The following is a 24,164-nucleotide window of genomic DNA, read 5'->3' on the forward strand; positions in this document are numbered from 1 at the left end:
AAAATAGTAAAGCACATTAATATTTCTTGATTAATATGTCAAATTATAGTTATTGACTTGCATTTTCTGGACAGAAAAATGAGTTTTAGTGGTTGAATGTTATGCTTGATTCATTTCTGACTTCTCAGAGAAGCTCAGTGGGCCAGCTCAAATTTGGGTGAATTCAGTTTGAAATCTCTCATTCCTGTTCAAAATGGTAAAACGTGGAGAGCTCATTGAAAATGATAGAGTCCGCATTAAAGCACTTCATGATGATGGATGGTCTTTGAGACAGATATGACAGGTGGTCTAATAAATTTGTTAAGCACTGTAGCTACCACAGGCAGCTGCATGATGACCTTAGAGTGCAATTAATCAGCATACATGTTTATTAGCAGTTTTCTTTCTTCTGATTAATAGATCAAAATAAATCGAATTTTGAAAGAACAACTTTCAAAAAATGATTATCATAGGTGGATTTACTAACAGATAATTAATTAATAATAGATGAGAAATTAAAGAGAAAGTGACACCAATCAGTACAGATAAATCTGTCCTCTCTACTAAGGCTCATGCTTTGTCTCCACAGTAATCTGTTTGTGGCCTTTCAACATGATGGACTGCATCCAAAAGTTTTCCACCAAGATTTCAAACACACACACAGAAAAACATGCATGGACATGGACAGACACTTGCATGAAGGCTCACACATACACACAGTGACCTGCATGAGTGTGAGCTGACAGATGGGATGAAGGAGATGAGTCCATATGGACATAAAAGACTAGCTTCATTAATAACTACACAGCTCTGACCAACTCTACGAGTCTTCCATGTAAACAGGATGTAGTGTTAACACATGCAAAGCACGGTGATGTGTCAATGAGAAGGGGTTCATTCTAACAGTCGAAGGTTGTGTATGACTCTCACATTGCCCTTACAATGTGAGAGTAAAGGGAGCGGTTCAGCACCACCTTGCCACAGATCAGTGCCCAGTTATGTGTAGTTTGCATGTTCTTGATTTACTTTTAAGGTAATAAGAGGTGGAAATTAAAGGCATGATTCTTATTATCACAGTGAGGGAGACTGAGCCATGTTGTCTTTAATTAGTGTAAACATAAGCCCACTGCAGAAGAAAAGGAAAGCACAGATGTTTGCACAGAGGGAACATAATGACTGAAAAGAGCAAGCTCAAACACACCTCTCTCTCAAATGAAGGCAATCATCTCAAAAGCAAACTCTTGGGAATTTCTTGTGTAGATATATTCAGCATATTAAAACAATCATAGCACTGGAAATGTTGAATATAAGGGGAATTGTTTTCTCTATATCGAAAAGGCTTAATAACACTACTACTAATAATAATGATAATAATAATTATATTATTAATATTGTTATAATGATAATAAAAAGAAGTTCTGCAAATCTGTTGGCATTTCTTCTCTAATTTGCTCCTAATAAAATAATAAATTATTCACTCATGTGGATATGACTGTGACTCAAAAATGTTCTTGCAAAAGGCCAAGCATAGAAAACAGCGGTTACTCACTATGTAATGACTCTGATTCAGCTCTTAGGTAACTTTCTTATTCATAGCATGTTTGTAATAGACTGATCTGTGTAAAAAAAATTTTACCAGAAAATCCTCTTTTAAGAAGAAGACAGAATATAACTTTTACATTGTTGTTGACAAGTGCTAATTATATGTACAATCAGGATCCTGAGGACATGCATTTATTGAAAGATATCTGAGTAAGGGCTGCTGCTCACAAAAAAATGGCTACCTGAGCAGTTAGGGGTTTGGTGCCGTGCTCAAGGGCATCTCTGCAAGAAGTAAAGTGGCACCTCTCCAGCCTCCAGATCAATTTCTAGACATCGCCTGACTGGGACTTGAACCCTTAAGTTCCCAGCCCAAGTCCTTACAGACAAAGCTGCTGTTATTTAAGCAGTTATAGCTCTACAGAAACTTTATGCCATTGCCAAATAGAGGCAACAGCAAAAAAAGAGCAATGGGTTAAGTGATGATGGCAAATAGACGTGGCAAGGCTTTTTCTTTTATTGTAACATTGAAATAGAAAGATCAATAGCCCAGTTACCCTCTGCCTTTTCAGCTCTTTTCTTTATACAGTATAACTGACATGAGATTTAGCTTCAGCAGTCAAATCAATGCAATAACAAGGGCTTATGAGGGTTTCATAGAGGAGAGGAGAGAGAATACACACCTCTTTAACATGTGTGTGGAAAGCAACAGACATGTCCAGCAGGACTTTACGCTGCTCAACACGTCTCACAAAGTCCTGGATACGATCCTCTAACTGGTGGGCAGCCTGGTATATTTCCTCTGGGTCACACTCTCCGGTCTGTGCCAGCTGCTCTGCTGCCTCCAGCAACTTGTCAGCATTGGTGTAGGTGTTCTGAAATATTAACATAAAGGAGAGTTCAATTAAGAGCCTTGTATCTTATACATAGATAATACATGACTGGGAGGCAGACATGTCTGGTTGCAGGTGTTAAGTCTGATTTATATATAATTGTGGGTGATTTTTTAACCAACATTTGTGGTTTATAAACTTCAAATTATATATATATTTTTTTTTTTGTGTATGGTTACTTGTTTTCAAAACTTTGTTCACTGTGCTACTGCCTGTCTCAGCCAAGACACTAATGAAAGGAGATCTAATCCTGCCAGGTTTAAAAAAAAGTTAATGAATAACAAAACTGATAAAGATTCAACTTTAACAGCTAAATATGTGCTATATTTACATCATTTTTTATAATGGTCTCTGGATCATAATTTAAGCTTATTTAGTACTGTGCAGAAGTTTTGGGCATGTTTGGGCCAAAAACTGATTTTAAAGTAAGGCACAGATGTCGCGGGTAAGCCTGCCTAAGGGTTGACTCGGCCACAGAGCTTGACTCTGGCCACCTCCAAAACCCCCTCTCTAGCCCCGGGGTATGGCACGTTGGGCCCTGTGGTGAATGCCTAAAACTTCTGCTCAGGACTGTATATCCCCTGAAACATCACTTAACTTATCTTATACTGATGTATATTATCAACTTGTTTTGTGGTTTCTTATTTGTGTAGGGTAAAACATTCATGTTACAAACTAAATAAAACATTAAAAAGTAAAGAACTGCTTCTGCTATGAGACTTTAAATTTTTATTCACATGCATTGTATTTTAACTTACCTGTGCAACCTCCTCAAAGTCCTCATGTCTCTTCTGCAGAGCTCTGGCTCTGTGTAAAGATTTCCCAACTCCAGTGTGTTTACTGAGAAAGGCCTCGCCATGATTCTCTATCCAGTCCAGCACCTTGAAACACACACAAAAACAAAAAAAGCATTCAGTACTTGTAGTTTAAAACGCACAGTTCCACAGAGTTTAAGGCAAACCATGACTGCAGTGTATATTTTCAAACAGTAGGGGGTACTGTTGACTGGACTGGCCGTGCTGAGATCACATTAAAGTCACAGTAGTTTATAAAGGCCATCTTTTTCTCCTTTGCCCCTGTCGCTTCACTCTCTCCCTCTGCTCATCCCCTTGTTCTTTCCTCTTTCGTCTCTCTGCCTTCTGTCATGTATAAATTACATGAGTGTGGACAAATAGGTTTGCCTAATAAGAAATCGAGAGCAGTGCTAGGTGTCAACATTTCCACTGTGGTTGAGATTAGATATAAATCTTTGTCCATAATTATCTTATTATCTTTTAAACAGATGGCCATACTGTTTCCATGTGGGGTAATGAAAAGGATTTGCATGATGTTTTCAAGGTCTCTCAGAGAATATTTTGATGGGACGAACACTATGAACACATGCACAATGCCCTCGACACTTTATGTGACAGTAAATTGCATCACCATGGAAACCACTACCAGGAGAAAAGGGTAATGAAAGAGCGGATGGAAGAGGGCAATGGCAGAGTGCAAAGAGATACAGCAAGGAGGAAGAGTGAGAGGGGGAGAGAGGGAGAGATGAGCTCGTGCCCAGAGGGTGAAGAACACAGAGACGACACTTTACACCAACTCAGTAGTTTTGATCTAAGGGCTCTGCCATCCAGACAGTCGCACTCTGAAAGCCCAGGAGGAAGTGTAAGAATGCTTTGAAGAAGCTGGTGCTGATTATATTGGATCTTCATATACAGTATCGGAATAGCTGTGCACTTTGCCTATTATTTGTATAGTACAATAGTTTCCTCTTTTTTTTAATCTTCTTGGATAATCTACATCAAGAGCCTCAAATAAGTCAGCAGCAGGCTACCAGCAGCTTGTAAATTTGTTTTCAGTAGCTTACCAAGCCATTTTATACACTGTTTAATTATATCTTAATGTCTTATTTTTGCTTATTGGCATTTTAAAATGTCCTGTTTATTCTTTATGCTCTGGTTTTTAACTGTAGAGCACCTTGATTGGCTCATGTATGAATGGAGGAAACAAATTTACAGATTTGTTGGAATCTAATGAGAAGCCTGTAAAAAACTAATCTTAAGGGGAAAAAAGGTAAAGAGAAGTTGAAGTGAAACAAGGAAAGGCTTCTTGAGAAGGGAATGTTAAAGAGTTTACTGAGATTTTAAATATAGGACTTCATTTCCTTAATATGCAGTATACTCAAATTTAACAGAGGAAAAAATAAATATTACTGTTTTTATTATCTTCTCTTGTTCTGTGAGTATCTGCTAGTGTTCATCAAACCTGCTGAAGCCCACAGAGCTTCCAGTATGATCATTGTTGGCATTGCATTGTTGTTGTGTTTATGTGTCTCTTACTTGCTGTACGTCCTGCTGAAACACACACAGCTGCAGCCGCTGGTGCAGGCGGACTTTGCGATGCTGCCAGATGTTCTCCAGCTGCCTCTGGTGATGCAGCACCTCGTGGATGATGTCCAAAACGTGGTGCACAGCTTTGGAGTAGTTTGCTGAGGCCATCAGAGAATCTGCACTTCCCGGTGTCAAAGGTCGTTGCAGTTTGTCCAAAAGAGACTTCCCATCCTGGCTTACCTGTAAATGAAGAGGCAAAGTATCCTGTATAAGAACAATCACCAAACAACAAATACATTACAGTTATTTTATTTGGGGGGAAAATGTTCTCTGTCTTTTTTTGCGTCAGTAATAACATGCCATTCATTTATGTCTTTAATTGATGGGTGATGGTAGAGTAATATTAGAGGGATATTTAACCTATCTACTGCATACATTGTCAATACATTAATAGTCCTATATCTGTTCTTTGAAGGTGGTTTTAATCTTTGCGTTTCCTTTTGCATGCTAACATGTACAAATGCAGCACTGGTGTGCATGTTTGTGTGTGCTCATACTGACCTCAGAGTATGCAGTGGTGATGTGCTCGTATAATCCCTGGTGATGGTGGATTGTGTCCTCCAGATCCTGGAGTTCAGAGGGCAGCTCTCCTTCACCACATGCCTTACACCACGGCTCCACTTTACCCATGTACTGCACAGAAAAAACACAACACAAATATTACATAACATATCTGCTGTGTGTAAATATACAGACAGTGTTATAAAGACTTGTGCATATACATATTCAAACACTTTTTTTTTTTATCTGGATGTACATAATAGAGGGAGTTGTGAACAACTACATTAAGTTTAACAGTTTATCTGTTGTTGTTGTTTATCTTTATGGCACACTACAATACACAGCTACTGAACACACATTGCTGCATACAATGATAATTATTTAATAGAAAAGCAATATAAACTCTGGCAACATAAGAAATTAACGATCATTTAACACCAGAATTTTAGTTTGAATCCTTGACTTTTCCTCTGCTGTTATTTCAAAACAGGATTAGTTTGAGAATAATTTTACAGTGTATTGACAACTGGTTTGATGTATGTAATACAGAGGTTCTCAACTGGTGGGTTCGGACCTAAAATTAGGTTTCAAGCATGTGCCCAAAAAGTGCAAAAGCCCAAGCAGATATACATCTATATATCTTGTTTCACTCCATTTTGCACTGATAATGAGTACATTTTGGTTATTTCCTTAATATCTTGAATTATTTATCTCATAATATTTGAAAAATAATATTGGTTTCCCATAATAATGTGCTCAGTTCTTGAGATCTAAGCAAAATATGCAGTAAAATAAAACATATGCATGGATGTCTTTCTAGGGCTTCTGTAATGATGCGTTTTTTCAGTCCTGTCTTTTTGTTCATCCATGTGTTTTGTTCCACCTAAAGTCAAAACAGCACAGTCGTGAGTCCACAGTCGTAATATACACTTCCCTGCTAAAGTATTGAAACAGTGCGGCCATTTCCTTTATTTTTGCTGTAGACTGAAAACATTTGGGTTTGACTTGAAAAGATTAATATGAGACAGGAGATCAACATTTCAGCCTTTTTTTCCCAGGTGTTGGCATCTGAATCTGATACACAACTTAAAAGACAGTATTTGTTAAGGAACATCACATTTTTTGTGAGCAAAAGTACTGGAACAGACTCAATATTTAGTTGCAAATCTTTTGCTTGCAACAACTGCATCAAGCCTGTGACCCACCAAACTTTTGCATTATTCTTCTGTGATTCATTTCCAGTCATTCGCCACAGCCTCTTTCAGTCGTTGTTTTTTCAGGGGGGTTACTTGTTCAGTCTCCTCACTAACTGGTCAAATGCTCTATAGGGTTTAAGTCTGAAGATTGACGTGGCCAGTTTAAAACCTTCCACTTACTGCCCCTGATGAGCTCCTTTCTTGTTTTGGCAGTGTGTTCTGAGTAGGGGTGTAACGGTACAGAAAAATTTCAGTTCTGTGCGTACCTTGGTTTTGAAGGCACGGTTCAGTATATTTTCAGTACGGTATTTAAAGCAAATAAGTAACAGAATTTTTTTCAAAATTAAATGATATCAAATTAATTAGGTTGAATAAATTATATTTAAAATATAAATAATGCTGCAACCTCCTTCCAAAAGGTCTTTAATGAATAAAAATATAAATAAATAAATACATAATTGAATAACCAGATTATTTTAATTGATACATTGTGTATATTATGTATGTGTATATATATATATATATATATATATATATATATATATATATATATATATATATATATATATATATATATATATATATCAATACACACCACCGTAAGACAGCTTGTTAAGTATGTAAATTAGCGTCTATCCTGCTGATTTCAACACAGACTTCAGAACTGGATAACTTTTTTTTTTTTTTTTTTAAAGATTTATTTTTGGCCTTTTTTGCCTTTATTAGATAGGACAGTGGATAGAATCAGAAATGGGGAGGAGAGCGGGGAGAGACACGCAGGAAACAGTGCCATGGGCCGGACCCGAACCCGGGTCGCCTGCGCATACGGCGTGCGCCCCAACCACTCGACCACCGGCGCGCCAGAACTGGATAACTTTTTAAACCAGTGGGACCTACTACAAAGTTTGGGAGAACTGTTCACAGCCCATCTCGGCAGATAAAACAGTAGGAGCTGTGTGAAATCTGAGGACAACTTTACATATGACACAGCTGCTGACATGATGGAGTCCTCTCTCCCCTACCTCTGAGGCTGACAGTTGAAGGTACGCATTTAGAATGAATTTGATTCACAAAACCAGAGCAGCATTGTTATAATAAATCATGTATTCATGACCTTTTTGTTGTTCCTCCTTGTTACAGTGACGTTCTTGTTTGAGTGGTTCCTTTTCAAATGCTTTAATTGATCCGCTGGACAATGTGCTGTCAGCGACACACCTGCTGAATAATGTCAATGCTACTGTTGTTCAGTTTCACTTTCACGCTACTGTTGTTCACTTTGGTAAAGGTTCATCTTTGTCTTATCAGTCCAAACTTTGTTCCAGAAGTTTTGAGGCCCGTCTACGTAATTCTTGGCAAATTCAAGCCTGACCTTCCTATACTTATTGCTAATCAGTGGTCTGCATCTTCTGGTGTAGCCTCTGTACTTTTGTTCATGAAGTCTTCTGTGAACAGTAGATGGTGATACCTTCACTCCTGCCCTCTGGAGGTTGTTACTGATGTCACTAACACTTGTTTTAGGGTCTTTCTTTACAGCTTTTGCAATGTTTCTGTCAACAACTGATGCTGTTTTTCTTGGTTACGCATTCAGCGTCTGTTACTGAGCACACCAGTGGTTTCTTTCTTCTTCAGGACGCTCCAAATGGTTGCATTGGCTATGGCCAATGTTTATGAAATGGCTCTGATTGATTTTCCATCTTCTCTCAGCTTCACAATCGCTTGTTTTTCACCCACAGTCAGCTCTCTGGTTTTCATGTTGGTTACAGATCTAACTATAGAAGCAGTCTGCACAGGCAAAACCTAAATCTGGAACTGACTGTAGACATTCATCGCAACTTATTGTTTGAAGAATCATTGTAATAGGACACACCTGGGCATCAAAACACACCTGTCAGTAACATGTTCCAATACTTTTGCTTGTATGAAAAATGGGTGGGTTCAAATAAAAGGTGCTATTATCTAAGTTGTATCAGGGCCAGATGCAAAAACCTGGAAATAAAAGCTGAAATGTTGATCTCATGTCTCATATTCATCTTTTCAAGTTAAACCCAAATGTTTTCAGTCAACAGCAAAAATAAAGGAATTGGCCTCACTGTTCCAATACTTTTGGAGGGAAGAGTTTATACCTCAAAACTTAATATTGTAGAAGCGCTGGACTTGTTTTTACTACCATGGGCCAATGCTCTTACATGTAAGGAGTCTCCAGTTTGAACCCTCTTTCCGTCAGCCAATAAAAACAAAGAAAAAACAGTGACTCTGCAGAAGACTACATACTGATAGCCAGCCCAACTAACTCTACATAAAGATTTGGCAACCAAACTGTTATGCTTGGATACAAGAAGGCTGACTGGGACAGAGAAAGAGAAAGGTTGAAGTGAGAATAAGGGAACATTCAAAAGAGAGATCAACAGTATAAAGCTTTGAGCTCTTCAAAAACCAGAGAAAGAAATGACTGAAAGTTTATTTTCTGTTACAACAAGGAGAGGAATGAGAAATTATATTTTTAGCTCTAGGTTCTGCATGAAAAGATGAGTTTTTCACTATAGTATCTCTATCAAATATGAGTAACAAAGAGAAGACATCTTCCACAAACTGATGGAAACACAGAGTTTTGACGGTAACAATGCTCTGCTCATTCATAACAACAACTTAAAAGTAACAAGGACAGTAAGGAAATCACAATAAGGTCTTTAACACTAAAGACTGTAACAAAAAGAAGCCACTCAGCAAACAAAAGGTGTCAACAACTAACTAATGTATTGTTAGTGCATAGTAAGCAAAACAATGGAAAGCAGTATTGATCATTTAAATGGTCTCTCAGGTCTATTAGGAATAAAGCACTCCTAGCTCTTGTAAAATGTTGTGAAGCAGAAATATTTGTTTCCTTATTTTCTCACTCGAAAGCTGCATTTCTATAAAAACAATCTCTCTATATGTTTGTAAAAACCACAAAAACATGAAAGCTTAGGGTGCATAAATGATTATATCTCCACATAAGTGGTTTGTTATGTTTCCTCCAGTAATTTCATGACAACATCAGACCGGTTTGGTTCGGTACAGTCTTGCATTTTAAACCCTGATCTTGCTTGGTTCTAAAGCTGACTGAACCCTTACTTGGTAGGCCAGGATATGAGCCAGGTGGAGACAGCCATGTAAGCTATGTGAGACATGTGCAGTACAGTGCTACCTGCCAGTTACATAGTGAAGAAGAATGCAATACAGTTAAAAATAAAACAATGGAGGACATCACAGATTTTGTGTTCTTTCTTCTTGGCAAATGGCAATTCTTTAATTTAAGAAGATGGCACATTTTGTGCTTCTCAAAGCACATACAAGGTTATTGTGTTGGTCCATTATTTCTGCTGAGCCATCATGATTTAGACAGATACAGTGTGTCTAGCTCTACCCTACAAAGTCGGCTAGGTAATTTGTCACCCCAACAGAGAGGTTCCACAACAGTAGGATGGTACAGATTGGTAATTTTGACACCTTTTTGATGGTGGAAATGCAATTAATAGCTTCTGAAACTGAACTGGACCACTTGGGGGAAATACGCCATACATGTCTACCAGTACCTGGTCTGCTTTCTGGTGGAAGCTGGCAGACATCTCCAACAAGGTGCTGCGTTCATCCAATGCAGCAGCGAAGGCTTTCCACTCCTGCTCCAGCTGACCTGAGATCTGCTGGATCTGCTGGGAGGCGTAGTGGCCTGACTCTAGGAGGCGATTTCCTACCGACATGATCCGGTTGATGTTCACATAAACATTCTGTGAAAAGAGAAAAAAAGACAGATGTAGAAAAATTTAAATACATTTTAAAAGTATTTGTTTTTAACCAGTTTAACTAAACCTAACCCTTATTCTAGACAGGTAGAGTAAATTATGGCTGTAACATTCTTACATAGCTGTTACTGTTATATTCAGTGTTTCCTTATATATTTGTATATAAGGAAACACGAGGACTTTCCCCACTATAAGTGTATGATTATATTTGTTCTTTGTACATTTGATACTCTTTGTAGAGAGTTTTTCATTGATTTGTCTTGTTGCTCTTTGCTCCTTTATACACCTCAGCCATCTTTTATACCTTATTTTTTACAAAGCTGAATCTAGGAGCTACATACAAAAATGTCAACACACCAGTACTGCCATGTACCTGTGAAAATAGCATTAACCACTAAACTCATCCTACTCATCCTGAGACCTTATTAACTCATATAAACAATGTTTTTGCTGTTTAATATTATGAAATGGTAATTCTGAAGAGAGTCTGTGAGTCAAAGTATGGCTGTTGTTTCACTTTGGGGCAAAAAAGCATGAAATTTAATTTTTTAAATCAACATAGCAATTAAAGTGGGATTTTGAGTAATAACAACCATGGCGATATTAAGAACTACAGTTAGTAAATAGAAAATATAGTCAACAGCTCTACCTGTGTTACAAGTATGGACATTAAAGAGTCATCTACTGTGGAGCCATACCTCATATTAATAATGAACAAAAAGCTCTTAATCTTTAAGTCTTTTATAATACATGGGCTCCAAGCTGTTTTGTGTAGATAGGCATGGATCAGCAAACGCTAATTAACAACTGTGTTAACAGCCTGTTATTATTCTATTTAATTACTGCTCCTGGAGCCTATTATGGCTCTTAGTGTGCATCTTTCAATTACTACAGAGAAAAAGGATGAACTGATCATCAACTACAGTCCTCCAAAAGATGAAGGGTCAATCCTGGAAACAAAATTTGGATTTAATCTAAATCACAGACACTGGATAGGTAAATTTGAACCAGAAAAGCTTTGATATTTTCTTTCACATGGTGTTCAATTTTAAAATGAGGATTTTCTGGCTTTGTTTTTACTTGGATACTGTTAGAGGGGGTTCCCACTGTCCAAAAAATCAAGACATTCTTACAATAGGCATTCAAATAGTTAATACTAAGTCTGATGTTGACCTGAGGATTATTGACGGGGGTATTCTCTACTTCATGGCTAATATGAAAACATTGCAGTCCAACTGCTCTTGAATACACAGCAGTAGGTAATCTGTGATACAGAAAAGAACAGCAGTGCACACTCCAGCTACAGTAATCCTATTATAAATAGTACAAAGGCACAAATTAAACATAACAGCAAAAATATCTCTAAGCTGTTACAGATCTTATGGGGTATTAAGCCACAGGAAACCGGGATATTTTTTTGTAAATGACATATGCACCAAAAAAAAATCTGAAGGAGAGCACACGCCCAGCCACAACCAATCAGCCTGAGGGTGTGCAAGCCATCTGCAGGACATTAAATAGCGCAGGCTGGAGTGCTCGAACACACTGGGTGGTAAAGACTTAATCCAAAACTGACGGACAGAAAAGGGGGAGGGGCAAGTAGAGATAGTAAAGGGTATTCCTAATTCAAACCTGATGAGGGCAAGGGGCAAAAGAGAAAGAAACAGAGAGAGAAAGTGAAGGAGGTAGGCAGACAGAGAGGAAGAGAGTGGAAGAAAAGGAGGACGACTCTGTTGACCCAGAAATCAATCAATCTACAGAGGAGGAGAACAAATAGGCCACATTAGTATTTGCTTTGTGAATGAATGCAGAACAAGATGTAAACAACACCACAACAGCAGGACTTGACACACCTCTTGTCTTAAAAACGGGGGGGGGGAGACAAGGTAGTTACATCCTCGCTAAGCACTTGATGCCTGCCGCATGTCCAACTTGTGGGTTACAAGGGTTACTCCTGTCAGAAAACCAGTGAGGGATAGCAGATAACTGAATGGCTTTATGATGTAATACATTTTCCTTGCCATAACCAAGCATTTTCAAGTGAATTTGTTGTTTCAGAAAAATACTAAACAAACCCAGAAAGAAGTCTAGATTATTTCAGTGAATAATATCATTTTACAACTTAATTTTCCTCAAACAATTCATGACTGATTCACAAAAATTGGAAGAAAAATGGTATATATGTCTCTTGGATTTGCAGGAGTAACTATCCATGTGAGTTGAAACAACAAGGAATAAATGCAAAATTAAAAAGCCACTCAGCCATGCTCACCTTCATTGCCTACTTCTTGTTTTGCATTTAGAACTTGGTTAAAAAACTGTACTCTATAAGGTGTATTTACCAAACTATTGTTTTCAATTAATGGACGAATTTCACAGGGGGGGGGGGGGGGGTGTAAACCTGGTCTTCCTGGTTTGTCAGGTCATGACAGGTATAGGGGCACATGGCTCTCATATCAGGCAGCTTCGTCAACACTAGACACACGGTCTTGCCAATGATACCCAAAGATGCGCTGGAGAGAGATTTTCACAAAGCAGTCCAGGAGAACCAAGGGCTGAAAGACTCCTGTCTGCATACTTAGATACTGCATAATGTCTTGCTTAGTGAACCCATCACCCCATGGGCAATACAAATTCTGTGGTTAAGCTCAGCCTTGCAGTCAGCAGATTGGTGTATTACACTGCCAAGGTAGGTGAACTGCTCTACAACTTCTACACTCTCACTATTCAAAGACACAAATTTGATGGCAGCATCCAAGGCATCCCCAAATGTCTGGATTTTTGTTTCAGCCCAGGGGACGTGCATTCCCAATGTTTCAGCCTCCTCACTCAGTAAGATAAGGACCCCCACAAGGACATCTACTGTCTCTGCAAGAATCATGGCATCATCAGCAAAGTCCAGATCAGGGATCTAGACATCACCAAATAACACTCCACAGTCTGCTGCCCCTGTTGCCCAATTACCCAGCCCGTACTGGTATTGAAGAGCTTTAGGGCTAAGACACACCCCTGCCTCAACCCAGAATCAACTGGGAGAAGTTAGAGGTGGAGCCACCATACTTCATGGCAGTCTCTATACCAGCCATGAGCTAATGCCAAAGCATTCTTGAAATGCTTGCAGCACAATCCAGAAAAATCAACATTCAACAACTTTTCTCTTTCATGTGAAATTCAACTATGAGATGAAAATGATGCGATGTACCTGAGCAGAGTAGTTTTTGTCAAATTGACTGATCATTAAAAAATAACTAGAATCTGCAGAGTTGTGTCTGCTCACCATGCCAATTACAAATTTAGTCTGTTTATTCACTGTAACTTAAATGCTATAAGAAGGCTATATGTGTTAAAATTCCTCTACTCATATGCATAGTTGCACATTTAATCGACTTACTGAACTAATTACAGATTGAATCTATTTACCATGCTCAAATGCTGCAAGTATTTTATCTCTTCACTCAAATGCTGTAAGATAGCCCACATCCTTCCATGTTTTATACTTCTGATAATGTCTAGTCAGCATCCTCGCACCCTTTTCAAATCTTGCAACTATACTGTCAATGCACAAGGACATATATATATATATATATATATATATATATATATATATACTACAAAATAATACTTAACAAGAGGTTGAACATATTCCCGTACTTTGAGCTAAAAAAAACTAAACGGACTCAAATTCCTTGTTGTGTAAGCCTACACGGCCAATAAAGCCAATTCTGAAAGAGGTACAGCAACCGAACAGCAGCTTCTAGGAGTAACAGTGTCCTTATGTCGCAGTCTTTAATATAACATCCACTTTTTCCACTGCAACCATTAACATCTTGGGTATTGTTGCTTTGAATTTTGATGGAAATATTTCTAGTAATGAAAGTGCTCAACTAGAAAAGTATTTATATAACAGGTGCAGTCATTTTTTTGATAAATGTTGACATTTCAATTTGAAATTTCTACTAATTGAATCTTTAATTCCTGCTTTTAAATCATTTACAGTATACCAGCGTGTATAACTTCATTAAAGGTAGTTTAAAGGATGTAATTAAATAAATGTTAATTACTAAATGTGCAAGAACTTGGCCTACATTTAAAAAAAACACCATAAAGATGTACCTATCAATTTATCTGCCTCCTCTAATGAACCACAACACATACTAAATCACTTTGTGTTTTCTTGCTAAAGTTGGTAGGAAGTTTTCATTTATTTTATGTGTTTGATAAAATACAAATTAACCAGTTTTGTTTAATTATTTCTATTTGATGGCACAACAGCACAATTTCCTTTTTCATGATGAACTTCTCAGACAAGGTGATTAGAAAACATCTTCTTTACCAAGGTGCTTTTGTGAGGTGCTTCCTATAGGGGGCATGGCAAGAACACAACGCCATCCATTGAACTGAGCATAACAGAATATTACTCACTTTGGTGCAAACAGTGATTATTAACATGCTAGTCAAACTTGCTATTTAAACAACTTTTAGATGATGATGCTAACAGATTTCTATGCCGGCGGAAATCCTCACCATTTTAACACTTCGAGAATAATGATGACAACAATCACATCTTTTAATCTGGTGATACCGATGCTTTTGCATGCGTGGAAAATGGCTGTACTGTGTATGGTGATTGTATTGTAGTTTGTCTTTATGTAATAACACACACCCTAACTCTGTGTGTTTCCACTCAGCAATGCAGGCAACAGGAAGGGGAAACACTGCTTCCTGTGGAAGAATGGGTGGAGGGGGCGGTGGTCACTCTGTGTGTACCCAACTGCATTTGTGTGTGTGGTAGGTTGTCGATATATGTGTGAGTTTATGCTGCAGCTCTATCGGTCTTTTCTACTTCTGTTGTCTCAGTGGTTGTTGGTTCATCTCTGCCCACAGTGTTGACACAACTGGCTCTGGGACGTGACTGAAGCAGCGGCCCCTGGGCCCCCATGATGAGACCAGTCAGTGCACATAGTTTGTAACAGCAGTGATTTGTGACACTGTGTTCGAGCCATGGTCTCTGCTCTCCCCTGGCTACATTTTTCTCACAATAACAAGATCAGCTGTTTGATGGGGAGAGTCATTTAACTCTTTTTGATTTGAGGGCAATTTTAGCCCATGTTATCAGCTTGCCAGGCACAAAAGCAACTATAAAATCTCTGATAGATATCAATCAGTACAAGCTTGATTCAAAATGATGCTTGATTACATATAAACCAGTGTTTTAATGCGATGTAATGAATTGTGATATAAAACTTGAAATTTTAAGCGTAAAATTAGCTTGAATAAGGGGTCAGGAGTCAAGATAAGCATTTTTAATGGGCAGTAGGCCTATAAAGGGTTAAAGAAAGTAGAAGAGCAGAGCTTGTAACACTGCAGAGTCGATACAGAATAAATGTCCACAGCTATTTTAAGTCAGCAGCAGTGCTCCACACATTACAGTGAGGAGAGGGAGGGCATGGAGGGCGGTGGAGCACAGCAGCAGAGGGCAGCACACAGCTTTGGGAGGGGCAGGGAGGCAATATGGGTCAATTATGGGAACAGCAGTGTGACAAGACATGACAAGAGAGGGAAGGGGGGTGGACAGTTGTGAGGCAGAGTGGAAAACAGCAGAATAATATGAAAAGAAAAGTAGCAGGATGGAAAATATCAGTCCACAGCCAAAAGAAGAGGAGGATTTGGGATAAAGGCTTTGAAAAGAAGAGGTGTATGGTGATTGTAAAGGGGTGGGAGGCCTTGGCTTGTAGCTGTGAATGACAGTAATGATGATAGTTTGCGACTGCATCGCCTGTGTCTGTGCATGAGAGACAAAAGCAACATCTTACCATGCAGTTCATAGCAAAGTGGTTGTGCTGGGTCTGCAGCTCCACGGCATGCTGGTGGTTCCCTCCAATCTCAGTGTAACTGGTAAGGAAAAGCCCCTTGTTGTGCATGATCCAGTCGAACATCTACACCAAGGAGAGAGGGAGAAAATGCAGTTAGCTTTATAGGATTCCCTACAAATGAAAAGAGTCTTTCCATCTTCTTTTCACTCACCGCAGCAGCAGTGAAACATAAGATATGGGCTGCTAATAAACATCTTTCAGTTCTGCATCGACTTCTGCCTCACTATTTTTTTTGTGTGTCTATTTTTTCTATGCTTCTCTCTCAGCACATAAGGGAAAAAAGAGTGCAATCAAAGCGCTAACACTTTCCATAGCAAGCCTCAGCATTAGCCTCTAGCTCTTGAATGGCTCATATCGCTGCATTTCCCAGCTTTAGACACGCAAACTCACACTCTCCTGAAACAGTGATGACATACAGGCCCACACTCACACACATTCATCCTCACGCTTACCTTTTGCACAGAAAGAAACAGCTCAAGTATCTCACCAAGAAACAAAGAAGTCATCCAGAACAAACAAGAAAGTGCACACTACCAAATTTTGCATCAACAAAAGAAGCATAAAAATTAAGAATCTAGAGCCATAAACACAAGAACTTCTATTTTCAAGAGGCTGCACATTTTGTAGCATTGGACAACTCTTTCAGTCAGTCAATGCACCTCGTCCTTTAAGCTTGAAATACAAATGAATACAAACTGCTCTGCTAATCTGGCCTACATAGGGATGAAAGTTGATCTGAGGACTTGAACATTTGGATTAATGTAATGTTTTTTAAATATCCTGCAAATACCAGCATGCATGCATGCTCATGCAAAGGTTAAGTTCCTGCACGGGCTCAAATACCTGCACGTTTAACAAAATTAACTGCACATTTCTATATTTTAAGATAAAAGCACCAAGGGGGCATGCATTTTATGCTGCAGAAAAGAAACAATCAAGCCTATCCTACTCATGGTTTGAGTGATCACATGTGTAGCATTAAGGATGGAATGTAATAAAAATGAAATGCACATTAACCTTCTCCGCGTCTTGTTCGAATAGACGCAGCTGGAAACACTGGTCCAGCTTCAGCTTCCTCATGTGCCACAGCTGCTGCAAATTCTGTCGAGTCCCATGCAGCTTATCCAACAAACCTGTCACCTTAGCTACCAGGTTGTGTGCGTCTGCATGCGTGTGGAAGCCGTGATGATGGTCGTTTGAATCCCCACTGGCTCCACCTGTGCGGTTACCGTACCCGCTTTCACTGCTACCTCCACCACCTGCAGTCTGTGCCTGTAGCCTCTGTAGCAGCCGGCGTCCCTGCACATCCAGCTCCTCTACTGATGCCTTTGTGGCCCTTTTCTTCAGTGCTGCATGCTCCTCCATGAGCCTCCGAGCTCCCTCCAGATCCCGCGGGAGATCACGCTGGGACAAGGTGTCCTGGAGCTCCTCCAGGCGTGACAGTGCCCGCACTGCGTCGCTGGCAAAGGTCTCAAAAGACAGCCGAACCTGAAGGGAGAGTTAAAAATGACTTGTCATCGCCAAAAAGGAAACACTGCTGAATTTCACCAAAAGAAATATTTGCATAAGATAAGACCTGGTGATATACTCGTGCTGGGAGCAGCAATTTGTTCATTCAGCCTCAAGACAAAGGCTGGTTTCTTTTGTATCACACTGTATAGTACAGTGGTTCCCAACCTGGGGTCTAGGTGCCCCATTGGGGGTGATGACGAGTAAATTTCAGTATTTGTCTCAAGATTTCTACTTATATATCTCCTTTTCTTTGGATAATGTGTTGGATTTCCCAAGATAATGATGTGATTATGATGTGCCTTTTAAACACATTTGTTTTGCCCTGTCTCTTTAAATAATTATGTTTTGTTCCATTTGAGGTCCAAACTGCCACATTTTTCATTAAGTAATAGAAATGGTTAGAAAAAATGTTAAATTTGGTTCTGGTTTCTCCTACGAAAGTGGTGGTGGGTCCTGATGCCTGACCAGTTAAGAACTACAGATACAGAGAAAAGACAAGAGAAGAAAGAATTAAGAAACAAGGGGTCCAAACCTCAATCCAGTCATCATGATTGTACTCTAAGCTGCCCTCAAAGTCAGCTGTTAGCTGTGATGGGTCCACAATCTTGGATAAACCCTCTAGGGACACCATCACCGTCTGAAACAGGTAGGGAAAAATTGCACAGTTGTAATCAGAAAGAACAACACAAGGGAAAAAAGGGGTAAAAAAGATTGGGAAAGGAGTATAAGAGGGTGAAAGGCTACTACAATATAGTTATCATCACCATCATCATTGTCTCAATATCCCAAAGTAATCATATGATAACTTGTCAAAATATTTCCTGCTGCTACACCCAGATTACGAGAAGAATGTGCAGTGTCAGTGGCACCACACTTTCACTGTTTAGATAGGTGGAATGACAGATAAAAAAGAAAAACATTCCAGACATTTTAAGCAGCCGTCCTATTATCATTCATAAGATGGAGATACAAAGATATAAACTCTTAGGAAGCAAAAACAGAAACTGATGAGGTCCACTGGAGTAAGGTAAACACGATAAAATAAACGGTCAGATTTGAAGCAGGAGTCTGCTTGTGTGCTCTCCCATTTGGTGCTTCAGATTTTATGAAGCATCTTTTAAACTGGAACACACTCAGAGGAGTAGTTGAAGGTGGAGATGTGACCCTACGCTATAAAAACATCATGTTGTTTTGCTGCATAATGAGCAGCAGTTGTGAAAACTTCACAAGAAAAGAAAACATCTTTATAAGTTTGGCTTTCCCCTACCTTTGCAGCCACATGTAAGTGACCCTCTGTTTATCATTTTGTCTTAATCGAACACACTACATGTTTGACATTATACAAAACCAAAGTGGCTTGTCCAAACACAACTCACTGCTGAGATGAGATGCTTCACCATGTCCCATATATCCCAGTTTCCATAGTAACTGGGTCAGGACTAAATATACCAGCACCACATGCCCACACGGGACAGAACAGAGCCACTGTCACTGAGCAGCAGTCAAATTAGAGCTGATAGATTAGCACTGATTACTATACTCAGCTGCGAAGAACTCTAATAGCTTATAACAAATCTTAATTCATACTGATATTATCAGCATTTGCCAATATCTCCATGACATTATTAAAAAACATATGCTTAAAATAGTCAGACATGGTTTATACACAGCATCTGCAGCAACAAAGCCCTCACTTATAGGAAGAGCTGTCATGTAATCTAAATATGCAGCATAGCACTTGCCTCAAATTCAAACTTGGAGCTGCCGAAATTTGTCCTTTGCTTCTGCCAGAAGTTGTCCGGCTTTATGATGAGGGCAACGTGAATACAAGAAGGAAAAGACTCCTGAAGGATCTTCAGCAGAGGTTTGATGCTGTCCCACTTAGAACCACGCATGTCCACGATGACTGTAAAGCCATGTCGGGCGACCTCCTCACTGCAGAAAGCACAAAAAAAGACAAATCCTTCACTAAAATGCTAATTTGCATTGAAGAAGATGTACGTCCTTTGCATTTCTTAAATCATGTAAAGACCGAAGCATCAGAGAACCTCCAAAAGATGACAGAAAGTGACAACAAAGAGAAAAAATAATCAGATTCATTGATAGGAAGCAGCAAAAACTTACATTTCATTTAAAGAGTGAGTCTCAAACTATTGAATCACATTATCATTGCCACTACAGTAACAGAAATAGACTATAAAGCCAAAATACACAGGGAAAGAAAAAAAAGTAATTGTAAATTCTGTAAAGGATCTGTTTTAACTGCAGCCGTGCCAAAAAGATTTAAAGTCAAAAGATCCCATGCAAACCTCCAGAGCATCTGGCGAAGGAAAAAAGTAGTTAAAACATTCAAGCGTTGAAATTTCCACTGCTGCTTACCAGGAGTCCTGCTGCTGTTTAAGTCCATAAAAGGTTGTTTCTGAGTGTTAAAGGCTTTAATCTGAATGTGTCTAACTAGGAGACAGAAACAGACACAGGCCCTGCCGCTCTAACTCACTCTGACCTCACTCTCTGAAAACAGATCGGCGGCCAAATGGGAAGAGAAAAACAGAGCGGAGAGGAGGGAGAGAGAGAGTGAGAGAGAAGGGAGAGAGAGGGAGAGAGAGATGAAGCAAAGACAGGAGAAATATTTAGACAAAAGAAGAAGAGAAGAACCTGACCTCCTTCTGAGTAAGTGACAGTTGGTTCCTTCTGAGTCTAAAACTGAATAATTGGTTTCCTCTGATAAATGAGAAAGTCAATACACCACACAGTACAAATTCTAACAGATTCTGTTCATCAACAACCAGACTCTCCTCCCTCCGAACTCAAAATGTTATGAGGTCAAACAGGACTTTAGAGTAAACCAGCTAAATGCAGCCAGCTGTTAGCCCCCTGCCACATCCACTCAGGACAGTCTGGCTGCAGGACGTTTATCTTTGACAGCTGCTCTTACAGAGTCAGTCTGAGACGCCATGTAGCTCAGAACGGAAATACATGCTAAAACTTTTAAAATAAAATCAGATTAAACTTCCTTTAAGGATTAGGGTAAGGGTTATGGTGACAGGATACCAAAAGCAAAAAAGAGTCCAAAGAAGCCAGCAGAGCTTACGTAGCTCCGTGAGCTGTGTAAGATACATAGCTACACAGCTAATGTAGCTACATAGCTTATGTAGCTAAACCTACAAAGAAGTTATGTAGGCTACATAGATAAATTACATCTGTAGCTACATTCGCTTTAGCTATGTTTCCAATTCTCACTTGCTAAACAGACTTAGCTACACTGGTGTATGTTGTAAAATGGCATAGCTAGCGTAGCTATGCTAGCTTTAGTTAAAGCTAGCATAGCTAAAGCGAGCCACCACTCGCTTAACTACTTTAAAATGGGATTGTACATAATTAAATCCTGGATTAGACCTCTGCCCTTTTTATCTGTTTTATTTCTGAGATGTTGCTTAGTCTAATGTTTGCAATGTGGTTATTTCATGAATATACCTGCCTAACTTCATTTATGAATAAAGTTGAATTAAAATAAAATCTAATAGTGGAAATAAGTTGTATTGGCAAATTATGGTACTTTCTTTCTGAGATATACAGAGACTGAGCTGACCGGTCTGCGAGAGTGGCCGACAAGAGATCTATCCATTTGGGTAGTAAATTCAGTCCAGGTTCTCTGCCTGTCAGTTTGATCAGGTATATGTTACAGAACACACTGCATGAACCCTCATGTTGTCGCCACAAATGAAAAATTTATCTAACTGTATACTTCATGTTTACTATCACTACCATGGCTGTGTATGTTGTGCTTCCTCTTCAGTCAGTTTGCTTCCTGGGCTAATACCCCGTTCCACTTTGCAGTATTACTAATGCCTGCTCGGCTGTTCCCCTTGCACAATAGAGTTACTGATGGTAAATACTGAACATATTAAAAACTTAAAATCTCAAGTCAAAGTGGCTTCTGAGTAAATCAATTAGGAAAAGATCATTTAAAACACGCCAGAGGAAAATCTGTCAAGACAACCTATAGAACCATCCAATCATTGGGCCTTTGCTGACTTTGGTCTTCTGAAGGGGGGAATCTGGCCCAAATCAGCACCATTATCCTGTAGTGTGAGCCAGATTTAACCCTGTTGCCTTACAGCAAAGACATTCCTAGTTTGAATGCTAGTCAGACAGGGCCTCTTTGAATGGAGTTTCTATGTTCTCCCCATACACAAAATGGGGCACTCTGGCTAATGACTACATTTCTGTAGATGCAGGTGCAGCTATGAAAGTCTGGCTAACTCAACATGTAGGGGGTTATCTTTGAAAATGAAATTTTTTCTCCTGTTTCCAAAATTAATCCCATCCACACATGCTACATATTCTAAAACCTATTTGTCCAAAAAAACACGCAAAAACACAAACTATGTGCTGTAAAGAGAATGCCATGTCAACAGTAGTCTGTCCTTCAATGTTCAGGTGGAACAGCTCACTCAGAGACAGCAACAATGTAACACTGTAAGCCTCAGTGATATAGATAACGGGCGGATGGCTTCATCAGGCATGATCGCCTCATTAGGATTTTCTACCCAGTTTTGCAAACAATGTATTCTAGACAATATGCGCATCACACTGACTCCTGCTGACTGAAATACACACAGATGTTGAGTACTTTCGTTTGCCCTGGACATCCCAGAACACCCTTAGGGAGCACTGAAGAAACCTGGACTCAATTTCTGCAGTAACTGATCTGCACCGCCCCATGCCTGAAGACAAATCTCCAAACTCTACAGCGAAAAAGACTTAAAAGCACTGACCGGCAAGCAATAGAAAAACTGAGCACAGAGAAGATTAGAAGCAGCAGTACAGAGGAAGGCAAGCTTTTCTTACTACTAATCGCAACTGACTCCATACAGAACCGCCTGGAGCAGAGCCGTAAACGTGTAGGGAAGGTGCTGCAAGACTTGAATATTTGCCTGAACAGAACATCAGAGCAAGTATAACCGCATCCTGTGGTGACACGCTTCCTGCAGCAGCTTTCAGACTCAAGTTTATACAATAACAATGCAAAAAGGGAAACAAGAAAAGAGGAGGAAAAGAAGAGGCAATGTGCAGGACACTATAACAAGACAGTATCAATAGCAGAGCGAGAGAGGTGAAAGTTACTACTACACAGTGGTAACCCACATAAAAGAGGTGAAGCTTTTCTTGAAAGTTTGGAGGAAATGAGAGGGGGTGGAAGGGAAGAGGGGGGTTGAATCTTCACAGAGAATCCAAAATAAAACCATCCCAGCTCTCTGTAGCCTCAGGTTATGCTTCAGCCTTTAAAAATCCAAGCAAGGTGGGAAAGTCTGACACAGAGAAATTGATGAGAAGAGCGCGGGTGTGACTGCATGAAAGACCAAGAGCAGGAGCCTGGTTCAAATTAACCTACAGGATCAAGTAAAGGTTCTTTAAGTCAGCATATGTGCATGTAAGAAGTTTAAATCCTTCACTGAAACCCGGTGTATGTGAGAACATTTCCAACCTGGGAATCGTAGCCAGGTACGCGATGAGCCTGCGCAGGTCTTCAGGTCGTATTCTGTCGTGGTTGCTTCTTGCTGGAAAGGTGAGAACGGGGCCTCCGCGTCTGTCTCTGCCACCTTTAAGTGCAAACAAGACAAAAAGACATCATATTAAACTATGTATACTATAAATATACTCAAATAAAAGTAAAAGTATCTAGTTTAAAGTTTACTTTAAGTACTGTGTACTGACTGAGGAGTTGTACAAAATATGATCTTTCTTTACTGGGACTAACAACAGGAGAATAGATCTCATCCAGGCTGATCAGCTAAGTCAAACCTCAAATACACAGCAAAATTAACAGTGTTAATTAAACTCATACGGTTAAATTTAATGCTTTAAAAGAGTGTTTGTCCACATTACATACAGTAAAACTACACTTTCAAACATGTTAATTACTTATTTTACAAAATGACAGAGCTGCAGTAACTCTTAAAAATCTGTGGCAAGGTGGTTCTCCTCTAGCACGAAAAAAGCAGAGCATCAACCCTAAAAAAGTACTAATGAGGAATAGCTACACATTATGTGTCCTTTAAAAGGCCCTAAAGTCACAGGCATGAACTCCAACTCAGTGGATAACTTCACTCATGGTGCAAAAGTGAGGAGTTTTGTATTGTGATGTGGATTCATTCTCTCTCTATGTGCTACTGTGTAGTCAACAGATGTACAAAAAGGACAAGAGTATTATACTCAAGTAAAATACAATCACTCTGGTTAAAAATGTACTTGGGTAGAAGTAAAAGTACTGATTTTTATAAAGGTACAACTACCCCAAAAAACTACTCAATTACAGTAATTTGAGTAAATGTAATTACTTACTTTTGACTCTTGCACATTACTTTAAAAATATGAGCCCAAAAAGATACTAAATACATTAAGTAGTTCTCTGATGTCAGAAGCTAATATGAGTTGGTACAATCTGCGAGTTTGTAGTTAGTCATGACTCCACTGAGTCATTTAAACGTCAGAGCACAAATTTGTCTCA

General features: G+C 39.2%; 1 protein-coding gene across 4 annotated transcripts in view; it reads right to left on the reverse strand.

The window, feature by feature from the left end:
• The window catches only part of triob (trio Rho guanine nucleotide exchange factor b), a 173,541-nt gene that overhangs the window by 76,281 nt on the left and 73,096 nt on the right, over positions 1 to 24,164 (reverse strand). For 3 of the 4 annotated variants that reach the window (XM_041793001.1, XM_041793000.1, XM_041793003.1), the window contains exons 4-13: positions 23,142 to 23,256; positions 19,396 to 19,588; positions 18,186 to 18,290; positions 17,159 to 17,629; positions 16,082 to 16,204; positions 10,062 to 10,253; positions 5,294 to 5,425; positions 4,742 to 4,972; positions 3,170 to 3,292; positions 2,202 to 2,393 (exon numbers count right to left, since the gene is read on the reverse strand). In XM_041793001.1, the coding sequence (XP_041648935.1) occupies positions 2,202 to 2,393; positions 3,170 to 3,292; positions 4,742 to 4,972; positions 5,294 to 5,425; positions 10,062 to 10,253; positions 16,082 to 16,204; positions 17,159 to 17,629; positions 18,186 to 18,290; positions 19,396 to 19,588; positions 23,142 to 23,256 (1,877 nt within the window). Of the gene's footprint in view, positions 1 to 2,201; positions 2,394 to 3,169; positions 3,293 to 4,741; positions 4,973 to 5,293; positions 5,426 to 10,061; positions 10,254 to 16,081; positions 16,205 to 17,158; positions 17,630 to 18,185; positions 18,291 to 19,395; positions 19,589 to 20,032; positions 20,120 to 23,141; positions 23,257 to 24,164 lie in introns of those variants that run through there. The other variant, XM_041793002.1, reaches the window with a different exon arrangement.

Source organism: Cheilinus undulatus, linkage group 8 (genome assembly GCF_018320785.1).
Source record: "Cheilinus undulatus linkage group 8, ASM1832078v1, whole genome shotgun sequence".
In the NCBI taxonomy this organism is placed as follows: Eukaryota; Metazoa; Chordata; class Actinopteri; order Labriformes; family Labridae; genus Cheilinus; species Cheilinus undulatus.